Source organism: Salvelinus alpinus, chromosome 11 (assembly GCF_045679555.1).
Source record: "Salvelinus alpinus chromosome 11, SLU_Salpinus.1, whole genome shotgun sequence".
Classification (NCBI taxonomy): Eukaryota; Metazoa; Chordata; class Actinopteri; order Salmoniformes; family Salmonidae; genus Salvelinus; species Salvelinus alpinus.
This window is the reverse complement of record NC_092096.1, coordinates 11,447,774-11,467,470: the sequence shown is the minus strand read 5'-3', so window position 1 is coordinate 11,467,470 and position 19,697 is coordinate 11,447,774. Positions and strand designations below refer to the sequence as shown.

The window sequence follows — 19,697 nt, the reverse complement described above, 5'->3', positions numbered from 1 at the left end:
CTACTCCATTAATCCTCCATTTTAGATTGTCTCTGTATGTCTACCTGCTCCATTGATCCTCCATTTTAGATTGTTTCTGTATGTCTACCTACTCCATTCATCCTCCATTTTAGATTGATTCTGTATGTCTACCTACTCCATTGATCCTCCATTTTAGATTGTTTCTGTATGTCTACCTACTCCATTGATCCTCCATTTTAGATTGTTTCTGTATGTCTACCTACTCCATTGATCCTCCATTTTAGATTGTTTCTGTATGTCTACCTACTCCATTGATCCTCCATTTTAGATTGTTTCTGTATGTCTACCTACTCCATTATTCCTCCATTTTAGATTGTCTCTGTATGTCTACCTGCTCCATTGATCCTCCATTTTAGATTGTTTCTGTATGTCTACCTACTCCATTCATCCTCCATTTTAGATTGATTCTGTATGTCTACCTACTCCATTGATCCTCCATTTTAGATTGTTTCTGTATGTCTACCTACTCCATTCATCCTCCATTTTAGATTGTTTCTGTATGTCTACCTACTCCATTCATCCTCCATTTTAGATTGTTTCTGTATGTCTACCTACTCCATTCATCCTCCATTTTAGATTGTTTCTGTATGTCTACCTACTCCATTGATCCTCCATTTTAGATGGTTTCTGTATGTCTACCTACTCCATTCATCCTCCATTTTAGATTGATCTCTGTATGTCTACCTACTCCATTCATCCTCCATTTTAGATTGTTTCTGTATGTCTACCTACTCCATTCATCCTCCATTTTAGATTGATCTCTGTATGTCTACCTACTCCATTGATCCTCCATTTTAGATTGTTTCTGTATGTCTACCTACTCCATTCATCCTCCATTTTAGATTGATTCTGTATGTCTACCTACTCCATTGATCCTCCATTTTAGATTGTTTCTGTATGTCTACCTACTCCATTCATCCTCCATTTTAGATTGTCTCTGTATGTCTACCTACTCCATTCATCCTCCATTTTAGATTGTTTCTGTATGTCTACCTACTCCATTCATCCTCCATTTTAGATTGTTTCTGTATGTCTACCTGCTATATTAATCCTCCATTTTAGATGGTTTCTGTGTAAATATTTACCTCTGAAATCCATTATGACATATCAATAGTCTTCCATGAACACATCTTCTCCTAAGAAAATCTGTTGTCAATGACTTACCTGGTTAAATAAAGGTAAATATCTGTCTTTTACTAATCATCAAATCTGCCTGTTTATCCTTCAGCTACCAGCATCCTAACATCTTAGAGCTGTTGGGTTGTTACTCTGATGGGGATCGTTACTGGCTGGTATACCCTTACCTTCCCAGCGGATCACTGTTCCACAGACTGCATGGCCAGGTGAGATATTCTATTCTATACCCTTACCTTCCCAGCGGATCACAGACTGCATGGCCAGGTGAGATATTCTATTCTATACCCCTTACCTTCCCAACGGATCACTGTTCCACAGACTGCATGGCCAGGTGAGATATTCTATTCTATACCCCTTACCTTCCCAACGGATCACTGTTCCACAGACTGCATGGCCAGGTGAGATATTCTATTCTATACCCCTTACCTTCCCAACGGATCACTGTTCCACAGACTGCATGGCCAGGTGAGATATTCTATTCTATACCCTTACCTTCCCAACGGATCACTGTTCCACAGACTGCATGGCCAGGTGAGATATTCTATTCTATACCCCTTACCTTCCCAACGGATCACTGTTCCACAGACTGCATGGCCAGGTGAGATATTCTATTCTATACCCCTTACCTTCCCAGCGGATCACTGTTCCACAGACTGCATGGCCAGGTGAGATATTCTATTCTATACCCTTACCTTCCCAGCGGATCACTGTTCCACAGACTGCATGGCCAGGTGAGATATTCTATTCTATACCCCTTACCTTCCCAGCGGATCACTGTTCCACAGACTGCATGGCCAGGTGAGATATTCTATTCTATACCCCTTACCTTCCCAGCGGATCACTGTTCCACAGACTGCATGGCCAGGTGAGATATTCTATTCTATACCCCTTACCTTCCCAACGGATCACTGTTCCACAGACTGCATGGCCAGGTGAGATATTCTATTCTATACCCCTTACCTTCCCAGCGGATCACTGTTCCACAGACTGCATGGCCAGGTGAGATATTCTATTCTATACCCCTTACCTTCCCAGCGGATCACTGTTCCACAGACTGCATGGCCAGGTGAGATATTCTATTCTATACCCCTTACCTTCCCAACAGATCACTGTTCCACAGACTGCATGGCCAGGTGAGATATTCTATTCTATACCCCTTACCTTCCCAATGGATCACTGTTCCACAGACTGCATGACCAGGTGAGATATTCTATTCTATACCCCTTACCTTCCCAACGGATCACTGTTCCACAGACTGCATGACCAGGTGAGATATTCTATTCTATACCCCTTACCTTCCCAACGGATCACTGTTCCATAGACTGCATGGCCAGGTGAGATATTCTATTCTATACCCCTTACCTTCCCAGCGGATCACTGTTCCACAGACTGCATGGCCAGGTGAGATATTCTATTCTATACCCTTACCTTCCCAACGGATCACAGACTGCATGACCAGGTGAGATATTATATTCTATACCCCTTACCTTCCCAACGGATCACAGACTGCATGGCCAGGTGAGATCTACCTCTTCAGTTCAGACACCACTACGCACAAGCTCACACATTTTCTTCAGAAAATATACCTATTCTAGTTGTAGGTTGTGTTACCTATTCTAGTTGTGTTACCTATTCTAGTTGTAGGTTGTGTTACCTATTCTAGTTGTAGGTTGTGTTACCTATTCTAGTTGTATTACCTATTCTAGTTGTAGGTTGTGTTACCTATTCTAGTTGTAGGTTGTGTTACCTATTCTAGTTGTGTTACCTATTCTAGTTGTAGGTTGTGTTACCTATTCTAGTTGTGTTACCTATTCTAGTTGTAGGTTGTGTTACCTATTCTAGTTGTGTTACCTATTCTAGTTGTAGGTTGTGTTACCTATTCTAGTAGTAGGTTGTGTTTCCTATTCTAGTTGTAGGTTGTGTTACCTATTCTAGTTGTATTACCTATTCTAGTTGTAGGTTGTGTTACCTATTCTAGTTGTAGGTTGTGTTACCTATTCTAGTTGTGTTACCTATTCTAGTTGTAGGTTGTGTTACCTATTCTAGTTGTGTTACCTATTCTAGTTGTAGGTTGTGTTACCTATTCTAGTTGTAGGTTGTGTTACCTATTCTAGTTGTAGGTTGTGTTACCTATTCTAGTTGTGTTACCTATTCTAGTTGTAGGTTGTGTTACCTATTCTAGTTGTATTACCTATTCTAGTTGTAGGTTGTGTTACCTATTCTAGTTGTAGGTTGTGTTACCTATTCTAGTTGTGTTACCTATTCTAGTTGTAGGTTGTGTTACCTATTCTAGTTGTGTTACCTATTCTAGTTGTAGGTTGTGTTACCTATTCTAGTTGTAGGTTGTGTTACCTATTCTAGTTGTAGGTTGTGTTACCTATTCTAGTTGTGTTACCTATTCTAGTTGTAGGTTGTGTTACCTATTCTAGTTGTAGGTTGTGTTACCTATTCTAGTTGTAGGTTGTGTTACCTATTCTAGTTGTGTTACCTATTCTAGTTGTGTTACCTATTCTAGTTGTAGGTTGTATTACCTATTCTAGTTGTAGGTTGTATTACCTATTCTAGTTGTAGGTTGTATTACCTATTCTAGTTGTACAGACTGCATCTAGTTGTATTACCTATTCTAGTTGTAGGTTGTGTTACCTATTCTAGTTGTAGGTTGTGTTACCTATTCTAGTAGTAGGTTGTGTTACCTATTCTAGTTGTAGGTTGTGTTACCTATTCTAGTTGTGTTACCTATTCTAGTAGTAGGTTGTGTTACCTATTCTAGTAGTAGGTTGTGTTTCCTATTCTAGTTGTAGGTTGTGTTACCTATTCTAGTTGTGTTACCTATTCTATTCTATTTCAATGACAAACATATCAGTGTGTCTGTCTCTGTGGTGGACAGACTGTATGGTCGTAGGTGTATTGGTGTTTAAATGCTAACATGTCTCCCCTCCTGCATCTCTCTGTAGAACGTAGTGCCCACTCTCTCATGGCAGGAGCGTCTGGACATCATCAAGGGGACGGCTAAGGCTGTATATCACCTACACATGGCCCAGCCCTGCACTGTGGTCTGTGGTAACATAACAAGGTACCAGCTCAAACCCCTAGTCTATAACATCACAAGGTACCAGCTCAAACCACTAGTCAATAACATCACAAGGTACCAGCTCAAACCCCTAGTCTATAACATAACAAGGTACCGGCTCAAACCCCTAGTCAATAACATCACAAGGTACCAGCTCAAACCCCTAGTCTATAACATAACAAGATACCAGCTCAAACCCCTAGTCTATAACATCACAAGGTACCAGCTCAAACCCCTAGTCTATAACATAATAAGGTACCAGCTCAAACGCCTAGTCTATAACATAACAAGGTACCAGCTCAAACCCCTAGTCAATAACATCACAAGGTACCAGCTCAAACCCCTAGTCAATAACATAACGAGGTACCGGCTCAAACCCCTAGTCTATAACATAACAAGGTACCAGCTCAAACCCCTAGTCTATAACATAACAAGATACCAGCTCAAACCCCTAGTCTATAACATCACAAGGTACCAGCTCAAACGCCTAGTCTATAACATAACAAGGTACCAGCTCAAACCCCTAGTCAATAACATCACAAGGTACCAGCTCAAACCCCTAGTCAATAACATAACAAGGTACCAGCTCAAACCCCTAGTCAATAACATCACAAAGTACCAGCTCAAACCCCTAGTCTATAACATCACAAGGTACCAGCTCAAACCCCTAGTCAATAACATAACGAGGTACCAGCTCAAACCCCTAGTCAATAACATCACAAGGTACCAGCTCAAACCCCTAGTCTATAACATAACAAGGTACCAGCTCAAACCCCTAGTCTATAACATAACAAGGTACCAGCTCAAACCACTAGTCTATAACATAACAAGGTACCAGCTCAAACCACTAGTCTATAACATAACAGGGTACCAGCTCAAACCACTAGTCTATAACATAACAAGGTACCAGCTCAGACCCCTAGTCAATAACATCACAAGGTACCAGCTCAAACCACTAGTCTATAACATCACAAGGTACCAGCTCAAACCCCTAGTCAATAACATCACAAGGTACCAGCTCAAACCACTAGTCTATAACATAACAAGGTACCAGCTCAAACCCCTAGTCAATAACATCACAAGGTACCAGCTCAAACCCCTAGTCAATAACATAACGAGGTACCAGCTCAAACCCCTAGTCAATAACATCACAAAGTACCAGCTCAAACCCCTAGTCTATAACATCACAAGGTACCAGCTCAAACCCCTAGTCAATAACATAACGAGGTACCAGCTCAAACCCCTAGTCAATAACATCACAAGGTACCAGCTCAAACCCCTAGTCTATAACATAACAAGGTACCAGCTCAAACCCCTAGTCTATAACATAACAAGGTACCAGCTCAAACCACTAGTCTATAACATAACAAGGTACCAGCTCAAACCACTAGTCTATAACATAACAGGGTACCAGCTCAAACCACTAGTCTATAACATAACAAGGTACCAGCTCAGACCCCTAGTCAATAACATCACAAGGTACCAGCTCAAACCACTAGTCTATAACATCACAAGGTACCAGCTCAAACCCCTAGTCAATAACATCACAAGGTACCAGCTCAAACCACTAGTCTATAACATAACAAGGTACCAGCTCAAACCCCTAGTCTATAACATAACAGGGTACCAGCTCAAACCCCTAGTCAATAACATAACAAGGTACCAGCTCAAACCCCTAGTCTATAACATCACAAGGTACCAGCTCAAACCCCTAGTCTATAACATCACAACGTACCAGCTCAAACCCCTAGTCAATAACATAACAGGGTACCAGCTCAAACCCCTAGTCTATAACATAACAAGGTACCAGCTCAGACCCCTAGTCAATAACATCACAAAGTACCAGCTCAAACCCCTAGTCTATAACATAACAAGGTACCAGCTCAAACCCCTAGTCTATAACATCACAAGGTACCAGCTCAAACCCCTAGTCTATAACATCACAAGGTACCAGCTCAAACCCCTAGTCTATAACATCACAAGGTACCAGCTCAAACCCCTAGTCTATAACATAACAAGGTACCAGCTCAAACCCCTAGTCTATAACATCACAAGGTACCAGCTCAAACCCCTAGTCTATAACATAACAAGGTACCAGCTCAAACCCCTAGTCTATAACATCACAAGGTACCAGCTCAAACCCCTAGTCTATAACATCACAAGGTACCAGCTCAAACCCCTAGTCTATAACATCACAAGGTACCAGCCCAAACCCCTAGTCTATAACATCACAAGGTACCAGCTCAAACCCCTAGTCTATAACATCACAAGGTACCAGCTCAAACCCCTAGTCTATAACATCACAAGGTACCAGCTCAAACCCCTAGTCTATAACATCACAAGGTACCAGCCCAAACCCCTAGTCTATAACATCACAAGGTACCAGCTCAAACCCCTAGTCTATAACATCACAAGGTACCAGCTCAAACCCCTAGTCTATAACATAACAAGGTACCAGCTCAAACCCCTAGTCTATAACATCACAAGGTACCAGCTCAAACCCCTAGTCTATAACATAACAAGGTACCAGCTCAAACCCCTAGTCAATAACATAACAAGGTACCAGCTCAAACCCCTAGTCTATAACATAATAAGGTACCAGCTCAAACGCCTAGTCTATAACATAACAAGGTACCAGCTCAAACCCCTAGTCTATAACATAACAAGGTACCAGCTCAAACCCCTAGTCAATAACATAACAAGGTACCAGCTCAAACCCCTAGTCTATAACATAACAAGGTACCAGCTCAAACCCCTAGTCTATAACATAACAAGGTACCAGCTCAAACCCCTAGTCTATAACATCACAAGGTACCAGCCCAAACCCCTAGTCTATAACATAACAGGGTACCAGCTCAAACCCCTAGTCTATAACATAACAAGGTACCAGCTCAAACCCCTAGTCAATAACATAACAAGGTACCAGCTCAAACCCCTAGTCTATAACATAACAGGGTACCAGCTCAAACCCCTAGTCTATAACATCACAAGGTACCAGCTCAAACCCCTAGTCAATAACATAACAAGGTACCAGCTCAAACCCCTAGTCTATAACATAACAGGGTACCAGCTCAAACCCCTAGTCTATAACATCACAAGGTACCAGCTCAAACCCCTAGTCTATAACATCACAAGGTACCAGCTCAAACCCCTAGTCTATAACATAACAAGGTACCAGCTCAAACCCCTAGTCTATAACATCACAAGGTACCAGCTCAAACCCCTAGTCAATAACATAACAAGGTACCAGCTCAAACCCCTAGTCTATAACATAACAGGGTACCAGCTCAAACCCCTAGTCAATAACATAACAAGGTACCAGCTCAAACCCCTAGTCTATAACATCACAAAGTACCAGCTCAAACCCCTAGTCTATAACATAACAAGGTACCAGCTCAAACCCCTAGTCTATAACATCACAAGGTACCAGCTCAAACCCCTAGTCAATAACATAACAAGGTACCAGCTCAAACCCCTAGTCTATAACATAACAAGGTACCAGCTCAAACCCCTAGTCTATAACATCACAAGGTACCAGCTCAAACCCCTAGTCTAGTCACTCACCTCACCCCCTTTCACCCCCTAGCCTAGTGGTTAGTGACAGGTAGCCTAGTGGTTAGAGACAGGTAGCCTAGTGGTTAGTGACAGGTAGCCTAGTGGTTAGAGACAGGTAGCCTAGTGGTTAGAGGCAGGTAGCCTAGTGGTTAGAGCAGGTAGCCTAGTGGTTAGAGCAGGTAGCCTAGTGGTTAGAGGCAGGTAGCCTAGTGGTTAGAGGCAGGTAGCCTAGTGGTTAGAGCAGGTAGCCTAGTGGTTAGAGCAGGTAGCCTAGTGGTTAGAGAAGGTAGCCTAGTGGTTAGATGCAGGTAGCCTAGTGGTTAGAGCAGGTAGCCTAGTGGTTAGAGCAGGTAGCCTAGTGGTTAGAGCAGGTAGCCTAGTGGTTAGAGCAGGTAGCCTAGTGGTTAGAGAAGGTAGCCTAGTGGTTAGATGCAGGTAGCCTAGTGGTTAGAGCAGGTAGCCTAGTGGTTAGAGCAGGTAGCCTAGTGGTTAGAGCAGGTAGCCTAGTGGTTAGAGCGTTGGACTAGTAACTGAGAAGGTTGCAAGATCGAATCCCCGAGCTGACAAGGTACAAATCTGTCGTTCTGCCCCTGAACAAGGCAGTTAACCCACTGTTCCTAGGCCGTCATTGAAAATAAGAATTTGTTCTTAACTGACTTTCCTAGTTAAGTAAAGGTTAAATTAGAAAAATAAAAATGTCAGGGTCTTGGTGAATGATGGGACCAGGAAAGAGACAGACTTATTTTTTAAGCATTTGTTTTAGCATAGCATAACACAGCATATCACACTATAACATAGCCTAGCCTAGCATAACACAACATATCACACTATAACATAGCCTAGCATAGCATAACACATTTCCAAAGATCCCAGTCACACCTGAGTTCCAAAGATCCCAGTCACACCTGAGTTCCAAAGATCCCAGTCACACCTGAGTTCCAAAGATCCCAGTCACACCTGAGTTCCAAAGATCCCAGTCACACCTGAGTTCCAAAGATCCCAGTCACACCTGAGTTCCAAAGATCCCAGTCACACCTGAGTTCCAAAGATCCCAGTCACACCTGAGTTCCAAAGATCCCAGTCACACCTGAGTTCCAAAGATCCCAGTCACACCTGAGTTCCAAAGATCCCAGTCACACCTGAGTTCCAAAGATCCCAGTCACACCTGAGTTCCAAAGATCCCAGTCACACCTGAGTTCCAAAGATCCCAGCCACACCTGAGTTCCAAAGATCCCAGTCACACCTGAGTTCCAAAGATCCCCGTCACACCTGAGTTCCAAAGATCCCCGTCACACCTGAGTTCCAAAGATCCCCGTCACACCTGAGTTCCAAAGATCCCAGTCACCCCTGAGTTCCAAAGATCCCTGTCACACCTGAGTTCCAAAGATCCCAGTCACACCTGAGTTCCAAAGATCCCAGTCACACCTGAGTTCCAAAGATCCCTGTCACACCTGAGTTCCAAAGATCCCAGTCACACCTGAGTTCCAAAGATCCCAGTCACACCTGAATTCCAAAGTGTCTTCTCTCTGTGTAGTTCTAACATACTGCTGGACGAGCGGCTGCAGCCCAAGCTGTCGGATTTTGGGACGGCCCGTCTCAGACCCCACTCTGTCAGTCAGAGCTGCACCGTTACCTTGGATACGACCTTCGGAACCCTGGGCTACCTGCCGGAGGAATACATCCGGGACGGAAAGCTGTCTGTCAGTCTGGACGTGTTCAGCTTGGGAGTGGTGAGTTAGGGAGCACTGTGTTCAGCTGTCCGTCAGTCTGGACGTGTTCAGCTTGGGAGTGGTGAGTTAGGGAGCACTGTGTTCAGCTGTCCGTCAGTCTGGACGTGTTCAGCTTGGGAGTGGTGAGTTAGGGAGCACTGTGTTCAGCTGTCCGTCAGTCTGGACGTGTTCAGCTTGGGAGTGGTGAGTTAGGGAGCACTGTGTTCAGCTGTCCGTCAGTCTGGACGTGTTCAGCTTGGGAGTGGTGAGTTAGGGAGCACTGTGTTCAGCTGTCCGTCAGTCTGGACGTGTTCAGCTTGGGAGTGGTGAGTTAGGGAGCACTGTGTTCAGCTGTCCGTCAGTCTGGACGTGTTCAGCTTGGGAGTGGTGAGTTAGGGAGCACTGTGTTCAGCTGTCCGTCAGTCTGGACGTGTTCAGCTTGGGAGTGGTGAGTTAGGGAGCACTGTGTTCAGCTGTCCGTCAGTCTGGACGTGTTCAGCTTGGGAGTGGTGAGTTAGGGAGCACTGTGTTCAGCTGTCCGTCAGTCTGGACGTGTTCAGCTTGGGAGTGGTGAGTTAGGGAGCACTGTGTTCAGCTGTCCGTCAGTCTGGACGTGTTCAGCTTGGGAGTGGTGAGTTAGGGAGCACTGTGTTCAGCTGTCCGTCAGTCTGGACGTGTTCAGCTTGGGAGTGGTGAGTTAGGGAGCACTGTGTTCAGCTGTCCGTCAGTCTGGACGTGTTCAGCTTGGGAGTGGTGAGTTAGGGAGCACTGTGTTCAGCTGTCCGTCAGTCTGGACGTGTTCAGCTTGGGAGTGGTGAGTTAGGGAGCACTGTGTTCAGCTGTCCGTCAGTCTGGACGTGTTCAGCTTGGGAGTGGTGAGTTAGGGAGCACTGTGTTCAGCTGTCCGTCAGTCTGGACGTGTTCAGCTTGGGAGTGGTGAGTTAGGGAGCACTGTGTTCAGCTGTCCGTCAGTCTGGACGTGTTCAGCTTGGGAGTGGTGAGTTAGGGAGCACTGTGTTCAGCTGTCCGTCAGTCTGGACGTGTTCAGCTTGGGAGTGGTGAGTTAGGGAGCACTGTGTTCAGCTGTCCGTCAGTCTGGACGTGTTCAGCTTGGGAGTGGTGAGTTAGGGAGCACTGTGTTCAGCTGTCCGTCAGTCTGGACGTGTTCAGCTTGGGAGTGGTGAGTTAGGGAGCACTGTGTTCAGCTGTCCGTCAGTCTGGACGTGTTCAGCTTGGGAGTGGTGAGTTAGGGAGCACTGTGTTCAGCTGTCCGTCAGTCTGGACGTGTTCAGCTTGGGAGTGGTGAGTTAGGGAGCACTGTGTTCAGCTGTCCGTCAGTCTGGACGTGTTCAGCTTGGGAGTGGTGAGTTAGGGAGCACTGTGTTCAGCTGTCCGTCAGTCTGGACGTGTTCAGCTTGGGAGTGGTGAGTTAGGGAGCACTGTGTTCAGCTGTCCGTCAGTCTGGACGTGTTCAGCTTGGGAGTGGTGAGTTAGGGAGCACTGTGTTCAGCTGTCCGTCAGTCTGGACGTGTTCAGCTTGGGAGTGGTGAGTTAGGGAGCACTGTGTTCAGCTGTCCGTCAGTCTGGACGTGTTCAGCTTGGGAGTGGTGAGTTAGGGAGCACTGTGTTCAGCTGTCCGTCAGTCTGGACGTGTTCAGCTTGGGAGTGGTGAGTTAGGGAGCACTGTGTTCAGCTGTCCGTCAGTCTGGACGTGTTCAGCTTGGGAGTGGTGAGTTAGGGAGCACTGTGTTCAGCTGTCCGTCAGTCTGGACGTGTTCAGCTTGGGAGTGGTGAGTTAGGGAGCACTGTGTTCAGCTGTCCGTCAGTCTGGACGTGTTCAGCTTGGGAGTGGTGAGTTAGGGAGCACTGTGTTCAGCTGTCCGTCAGTCTGGACGTGTTCAGCTTGGGAGTGGTGAGTTAGGGAGCACTGTGTTCAGCTGTCCGTCAGTCTGGACGTGTTCAGCTTGGGAGTGGTGAGTTAGGGAGCACTGTGTTCAGCTGTCCGTCAGTCTGGACGTGTTCAGCTTGGGAGTGGTGAGTTAGGGAGCACTGTGTTCAGCTGTCCGTCAGTCTGGACGTGTTCAGCTTGGGAGTGGTGAGTTAGGGAGCACTGTGTTCAGCTGTCCGTCAGTCTGGACGTGTTCAGCTTGGGAGTGGTGAGTTAGGGAGCACTGTGTTCAGCTGTCCGTCAGTCTGGACGTGTTCAGCTTGGGAGTGGTGAGTTAGGGAGCACTGTGTTCAGCTGTCCGTCAGTCTGGACGTGTTCAGCTTGGGAGTGGTGAGTTAGGGAGCACTGTGTTCAGCTGTCCGTCAGTCTGGACGTGTTCAGCTTGGGAGTGGTGAGTTAGGGAGCACTGTGTTCAGCTGTCCGTCAGTCTGGACGTGTTCAGCTTGGGAGTGGTGAGTTAGGGAGCACTGTGTTCAGCTGTCCGTCAGTCTGGACGTGTTCAGCTTGGGAGTGGTGAGTTAGGGAGCACTGTGTTCAGCTGTCCGTCAGTCTGGACGTGTTCAGCTTGGGAGTGGTGAGTTAGGGAGCACTGTGTTCAGCTGTCCGTCAGTCTGGACGTGTTCAGCTTGGGAGTGGTGAGTTAGGGAGCACTGTGTTCAGCTGTCCGTCAGTCTGGACGTGTTCAGCTTGGGAGTGGTGAGTTAGGGAGCACTGTGTTCAGCTGTCCGTCAGTCTGGACGTGTTCAGCTTGGGAGTGGTGAGTTAGGGAGCACTGTGTTCAGCTGTCCGTCAGTCTGGACGTGTTCAGCTTGGGAGTGGTGAGTTAGGGAGCACTGTGTTCAGCTGTCCGTCAGTCTGGACGTGTTCAGCTTGGGAGTGGTGAGTTAGGGAGCACTTGACAAAACAATCCTCTTTCAACAGACGTGGTCTTTGTCAGCTACTTGCGACTAATACTAGATAAACTGATCTGAATGCCAGAACATAGCTGTTTGTGAATTGCTTGGATGTCTATGACCAGAACCTGTTAATAAGAAGCTATTTGTTCTTTAGGTTATAATGGAAATATTAACGGGACGGAAAGTTAGAGAGGAGACTCCTAAACACGCCCTGCTGGTAAGACTAGAATGACATTGTGTTACTTACGGAAATTGCACATTGTATTGAAATACTTGCAAACACATGAAATAATGCTGGATTGCTGGATACATGCGCTCTGGTTCATCCTCCCTCCCATCCAGAGAGACGTCCTAAGTGGAGAGGTGGAGGACACTGGCAGTGTAGACTCCTGTCTTCAGTATCTGGACCCGAGAGCTGGTCTTTGTCCCCACTCTATGTCCTTTACCTTGTTGCGTCTAGCCCTCGACTGCACCTCTACACGACCACGCAACAGACCCACCATGGAGAATGTGAGTCAACTCAATACAATTCAATGCAATCCAGTTCAATTTAGTTCAATTCAATTCTACTTTATTGAGTTGGGTAAATGTGAGAATAAGGACATGAACCTGACTTTTAGAGTCAAGGTTCAGGGTAGGACTGTTTGTTTGATTTTCCACTGAATCAGACCTGAATCAGACCTGAATCAGACCTGAATTCGACGTGAATCAGACCTGAATCAGACCTGAATTCGACCTGAATCAGACCTGAATCCGACCTGAATCCGACCTGAATCAGACTTGAATCAGACCTGAATCAGACCTGGGCAGAAAATAGTTGTATTTTGTAGTTTGTTTGAAAATACCAACTTTTGAAATACTCAAGGTAGTTGAAGATAGTTTAGGTAGAGTTTGAGCTAGTTGAAGATAGTTTCAGTAGAGTATGAGCTAGTTGAAGATAGTTTAGGTAGAGTTTGAGCTAGTTGAAGATAGTTTAGGTAGAGTTTGAGCTAGTTGAAGATAGTTTAGGTAGAGTTTGAGCTAGTTGAAGATAGTTTAGGTAGAGTTTGAGCTAGTTGAAGATAGTTAGGTAGAGTTTGAGCTAGTTGAAGATAGTTTAGGTAGAGTTTGAGCTAGTTGAAGATAGTTTAGGTAGAGTTTGAGCTAGTTGAAGATAGTTTAGGTAGAGTTTGAGCTAGTTGAAGATAGTTTAGGTAGAGTTTGAGCTAGTGGAAGATAGTTTAGGTAGAGTTTGAGCTAGTTGAAGATAGTTTAGGTAGAGTTTGAGCTAGTCGAAGATAGTTTAGGTAGAGTTTGAGCTAGTGGAAGATAGTTTAGGTAGAGTTTGAGCTAGTCGAAGATAGTTTAGGTAGAGTTTGAGCTAGTCGAAGATAGTTTAGGTAGAGTTTGAGCTAGTTGAAGATAGTTTAGGTAGAGTTTGAGCTAGTTGAAGATAGTTTAGGCAGAGTTTGAGCTAGTCGAAGATAGTTTAGGTAGAGTTTGAGCTAGTCGAAGATAGTTTAGGTAGAGTTTGAGCTAGTCGAAGATAGTTTAGGTAGAGTATGAGCTAGTTGAAGATAGTTTAGGTAGAGTTTGAGCTAGTTGAAGATAGTTTAGGTAGAGTTTGAGCTAGTTGAAGATAGTTTATTTAGAATTTGAGGTAGTCGAATATAGCAAATATTTGTTTTTGATATTCAAATACAGGTCTCAGGAAAAGAATACCTCACAAATAACCAAATCATATTTGAAGGTATTTGAATATATGCAAGTTATTTGAAAAACAAAAAAAATATTTATTTGGTGGCTGCCAAATATTCGATGAAGAACCCAAAACTATAACAGTTAGTTGAATTAGTCTAAATATATGATCATAAGCACATAGTTTGGAAGGCTCTCAGATATGAATCTTAATATAGTCTATAGCCTAGAATGAAATGCACGAGGGACATGGAATCACCTCAACATTAGAGGAGAATAACAAAAGGACTGACAAATATGTTCGTAATGAGTGACATAAGGTTATACGGTAGCGAGTGACATAAGGTTATACGGTAGCGAGTGACATAAGGTTATACGGTAGCGAGTGACATAAGGTTATACGGTAGCGAGTGACATAAGGTTATACGGTAATGAGTGACATAAGGTTATACGGTAATGAGTGACATAAGGTTATACGGTAATGAGTGACATAAGGTTATACGGTAGCGAGTGACATAAGGTTATACGGTAATGAGTGACATAAGGTTATACGGTAATGAGTGACATAAGGTTATACGGTAGCGAGTGACATAAGGTTATACGGTAATGAGTGACATAAGGTTATACGGTAATGAGTGACATAAGGTTATACGGTAATGAGTGACATAAGGTTATACGGTAATGAGTGACATAAGGTTATACGGTAATGAGTGACATAAGGTTATACGGTAATGAGTGACATAAGGTTATACGGTAATGAGTGACATAAGGTTATACGGTAATGAGTGACATAAGGTTATATGGTAATGAGTGACATAAGGTTATACGGTAATGAGTGAAATAAGGTTATACGGTAACACTTGACATCCAGTTCTTGTACATATGTAGTAACTTTGTGATTATTACCATAGCAACATTGTTGTCACATAGGACATTTGGAAATGTCTTTATAATTGCACAATAATGGAGTTATTAAATGGAATAAGGAACCGTCACTATTCTTGTGTAGAGTAGTTACAACAATTCTCAGCTCATTGCTATACAATTCAAATGCAATTACCAAATTATTATGTAACAAAATGCTAATACAATGTAATTACAGTTGTTTTACTCCGGCACAAGAACAGTTTGATGTTAAATGTTACCTAGAATGCTAACAGTAACAAAATATGGTTATTATTAAAGCAAACGAAATATCCCAAAACTGCCTTCTCGAATCAACTACAGCCAAGGTAGGTGGAAAATCATGTTAGTTTATATTCTGAGGAAAGTATCCCTTTAAAGATGGTGTAGTGTGTGTTTAAAACAAGAACACTTCCTTCTCAGATGGACAAAGAGGTTCAACGTTGTTTGCAAATGGATTTGAATTACTCTGCAGTATTTTCAGGTATTATAAAATGAATTGCAGCATTCAACCTTTTCAGTGGCATGTTGAAAGAGTCATACAGTACAGATGTAGGATCTTAGTTTGAGCCAGTTTGCCAGCAGGAAAATAATCCTCAGCAACAGGAAATGTGAATTATTATGTGGATTGTAATTAATGGACATTTTTGTATTGGTTGACACATTGTTCATTAGGGCAAATCAAATCTGAAATGTTAAAGTCAATATTACAAACTTTAGAAGCCTTTTCAAAACTCAAATACACTACAAGTTTGCATTTTCTGCAGTGCAGGAAAATTCTCAGCAACAAAAGTGTGATCAAAGTAAGATCCTACATCTGTAGTTGAGCGTCACAACTTATTTTTACTTATCTGTAAAAAAAAATAGAATTGGTTAATTGGTTTGGCTTGATAATGTACACCTGGGGCAAGGACATTCAGGAGAATGGACATTTACAGAATATTCACATAGACATGTATTGTGTAGATCAAATATGACTGTCAGATAGATTGGAATAGGATAGGAGATTGGGCTCTGTTCTTTCTATTTCTATCTTCAACATACAGTTCTAGATACAGCACTGTCATTAGTTGAAGACAGCCAATCCAACATACAGTTCTAGATACAGCCCTGTCATTAGTTGAAGACAGCCAATCCAACATATAGTTCTAGATACAGCCCTGTCATTAGTTGAAGACAGCCAATCCAACATACAGTTCTAGATACAGCCCTGCTATTAGTTGAAGACAGCCAATCCAACATACAGTTCTAGATACAGCCCTGCTATTAGTTGAAGACAGCCAATCCAACATACAGTTCTAGATACAGCCCTGTCATTAGTTGAAGGCAGCCAATCCAACATACAGTTCTAGATACAGCCCTGTCATTAGTTGAAGACAGCCAATCCAACATACAGTTCTAGATACAGCCCTGTCATTAGTTGAAGACAGCCAATCCAACATACAGTTCTAGATACAGCCCTGCTATTAGTTGAAGACAGCCAATCCAACATACAGTTCTAGATACAGCCCTGTCATTAGTTGAAGACAGCCAATCCAACATGAGGTTCTAGATACAACCCTGTCATTAGTTGAAGACAGCAAATCCAATAGTTTCTGAAATGTAGTCACTTCCTGAGCTCTGTATTCAAATTGTTTTTATAAAGTAGTCATTTTTTGAGGATCTGTTTTCAGGTAGTAGTAGTCACCTCCAAAGTAACTCTTTGTTTCCCTGAAAGCATCTTTAAGACTAGAGTTCATTTAGGTCTGGACTGAATACTGTAGTTAGATGAGGGGCTGACTAGACAATTGAGGACAAAAGTCATTTACAGCCTCTCGACATCTGTGGACTTAGTAAATATTGACTTTATGAGTCATACTAGATTTCTTTCTGTCCATTTCGGATGAGTGAAGAGATTACTGTTTTTATTTACAGGTAAATCATTGATATGCACATTGTCTTTTACAACAATGAAATGGATGTTCTCCCCCCAACCCGCCTCTTCCAGGTGCTACAGGTATTGAGCCAGCTGCTTCCCCTGCCGTGCCCACCTGAAGACCAGCCACACACTCTGACCGACCAGGCCCCGGCTCCCCCTGCTTCTCCTGCCCAGAGTGTACCTGTGGAGGATGATGAGCACAGTTACCCCATTGAGAACCCACAGCCAGCTCCAGCCCAGGGAGGGCCCTGTGAGTGTAGCCAGTCTGAGGTCACCTATCTGGGCAGTGGGGAGCGGAGCAGCCACCTGTCACGGGAGGGGCCAGGGGAAAGAGCAGGGGCTGAGGAGGCTGACCAGAGCCTACAGACCAATGGAGAGCCAGTGGATCTTTACGGTAGCTGGCCAGTCCAGTGTAGCTGTTCAGCTGAGGTGGATGGACTGGGCTGTGAGGACTGTAGAGCCAATGGGTTTACTCCCTGCCCCTCAGACCTCCCTCAAGGCAAGTATTATGTTTGGGACCAGGAGTTATACCTCACCACCTTACCTAACCAGGTTTAAGCCCAAGGCCCTACCTATGGAATGTAACTACCTATAGACTGTAACTACCTATAGACTGTACCTATAGACTGTACCTATAGACTGTAACTACCTATAGACTGTAACTACCTATAGACTGTAACTACCTATAGACTGTACCTATAGACTGTAACTACCTATAGACTGTAACTACTTATAGACTGTAACTACCTATAGACTGTACCTATAGACTGTAACTACCTATAGACTGTAACTACCTATGGACTGTAACTACCTATAGACTGTAACTACCTATAGACTGTAACTACCTATAGACTGTAACTACCTATAGACTGTACCTATAGACTGTAACTACCTATAGACTGTAACTACCTATAGACTGTAACTACTTATAGACTGTAACTACCTATAGACTGTACCTATAGACTGTAACTACCTATAGACTGTAACTACCTATAGACTGTAACTACCTATAGACTGTAACTACCTATAGACTGTAACTACCTATAGACTGTAACTACCTATAGACTGTAACTACCTATGGACTGTAACTAGGGCCTGGAGGTTATCCGGGTCGGGTCAAAGGGTCGAGGAAAAACACTGTTTTACTGTTTTAGCTATAGAACCTGGTTGTTTAAAAATTAAGATTTCAGAGATCATTTCTTCTTTACACAGCAGCCAATGTTGAGTCAGAGTCACATACTGGAAGCATGGTTTAATTCAAATTGTTCTGTCTATGTTATAGGTGACCTCAGCTTCTCTTCCCTCAGTGTAGTGGACAACCCTGCCAAGCAGAGAATGATGAATAAGATTGATCTTTACAACAGAGGCCTCCTCAGAACAGAGGAACTCCTCTCTGTCTCCATGACTACCCAGGAGTGACAAAGCTACAGAGGAACTCCTCTCTGTCTCCATGACCACCCAGGAGTGACAAAGCTACAGAGGAACTCCTCTCTGTCTCCATGACCACCCAGGAGTGACAAAGCTACAGAGGAACTCCTCTCTGTCTCCATGACTACCCAGGAGTGACAAAGCTACAGAGGAACTCCTCTCTGTCTCCATGACTACCCAGGAGTGACAAAGCTACAGAGGAACTCCTCTCTGTCTCCATGACTACCCAGGAGTGACAAAGCTACAGAGGAACTCCTCTCTGTCTCCATGACCACCCAGGAGTGACAAAGCTACAGAGGAACTCCTCTCTGTCTCCATGACCACCCAGGAGTGACAAAGCTACAGAGGAACTCCTCTCTGTCTCCATGACCACCCAGGAGTGACAAAGCTACAGAGGAACTCCTCTCTGTCTCCATGACCACCCAGGAGTGACAAAGCTGATCTAGGATCTGCTTGCCCTCCCCGATTCCTAATCTTAACCATTAGAGGGTAAAAAAACAAACAGACCCCAGACCAGCATCTAGGACAACTTCACTACTTTGAATGACACATGCATACAGTACATGGCCTGCTGAGAGAGAGGGTTAACTTATCCATATATCTGACTTAGTCATTGCTGGCCCTGGTTAAATGACCTGGCATGGCCACTCAGCCACAGGACACTGTAGATGGTTTCAAATCTCCCTTTCTCTAAATGACTGTAAGGGTCTGGGCTGGGTTTCCCACAAAGCATCGTAGCACTATGATCATCTTTGGTCCATTTAGTTTCAATGGAATTAAGATGAAGTTAGCGCTACGATGCTTTTGGGAAATCCAGTCCTGGTATGTGACAATACGTGATGTTCATATGGTTGAATGATAGCAATCTATGTCCTTCATTGACAGTATATTAAGCTAAAATATATATTATGTAGAAAGGTATTTACTATCTGCTGACAGATACCATTTTATATTTCTTATTTATAAAATTAGGATATGATTTATACAATACTTCTATAATAAAATAAAAAATTATAAAGATTATTTAAAATGATAGTTCATGCTAAAACGTTAGCGTGCAGAAACGGTGCCAGGGAAACTAAACCAAAGCATAAATTGCTGTCATACCTTGTCCATAGGCTGCTGACAGGGTAAGGAAACCAATGTGTCATTTTGTAATTTGGGTCAACTATCCCTTTACTTATGTTTTGTAAGTTGGCGTTACATGTTTTCATGCCTTTTATTAATAAAATAAGATTGACAATGTGGATGAATTCGTTTGAATTATTTGTAGGTAAACAAACTATAGTCCGCTTTCACTGTAATACACAACTATAACTGCATTCATGACTTAAAATAAGATGTTTTTGTATCTGGTAAGCCGAATGATAAGAACAGGAATGAGACTCGTCAAGCTGCACCTTACCCCCCAGGCCGGTCGGTGGCGCTAGTTTTT

At 43.7% G+C, this 19,697-nt stretch overlaps 1 protein-coding gene across 4 annotated transcripts in view; it reads left to right on the top strand.

Moving 5' to 3' along the window:
- irak3 (interleukin-1 receptor-associated kinase 3) overlaps window positions 1-19,507 on the top strand; it is a 39,904-nt gene extending 20,397 nt beyond the window's left edge. For 3 of the 4 annotated variants that reach the window (XM_071331720.1, XM_071331719.1, XM_071331721.1), the window contains 7 exons: window positions 1,250-1,364; window positions 4,113-4,231; window positions 9,318-9,513; window positions 12,491-12,553; window positions 12,679-12,846; window positions 16,904-17,333; window positions 18,117-19,507. In XM_071331720.1, the coding sequence (XP_071187821.1) occupies window positions 1,250-1,364; window positions 4,113-4,231; window positions 9,318-9,513; window positions 12,491-12,553; window positions 12,679-12,846; window positions 16,904-17,333; window positions 18,117-18,253 (1,228 nt within the window). In that variant the 3' untranslated portion in view covers window positions 18,254-19,507. The remainder of the gene's footprint in view (window positions 1-1,249; window positions 1,365-4,112; window positions 4,232-9,317; window positions 9,514-12,490; window positions 12,554-12,678; window positions 12,847-16,903; window positions 17,334-18,116) is intronic. The other variant, XM_071331722.1, reaches the window with a different exon arrangement.
- Window positions 19,508-19,697: the final 190 nt, after the last annotated feature.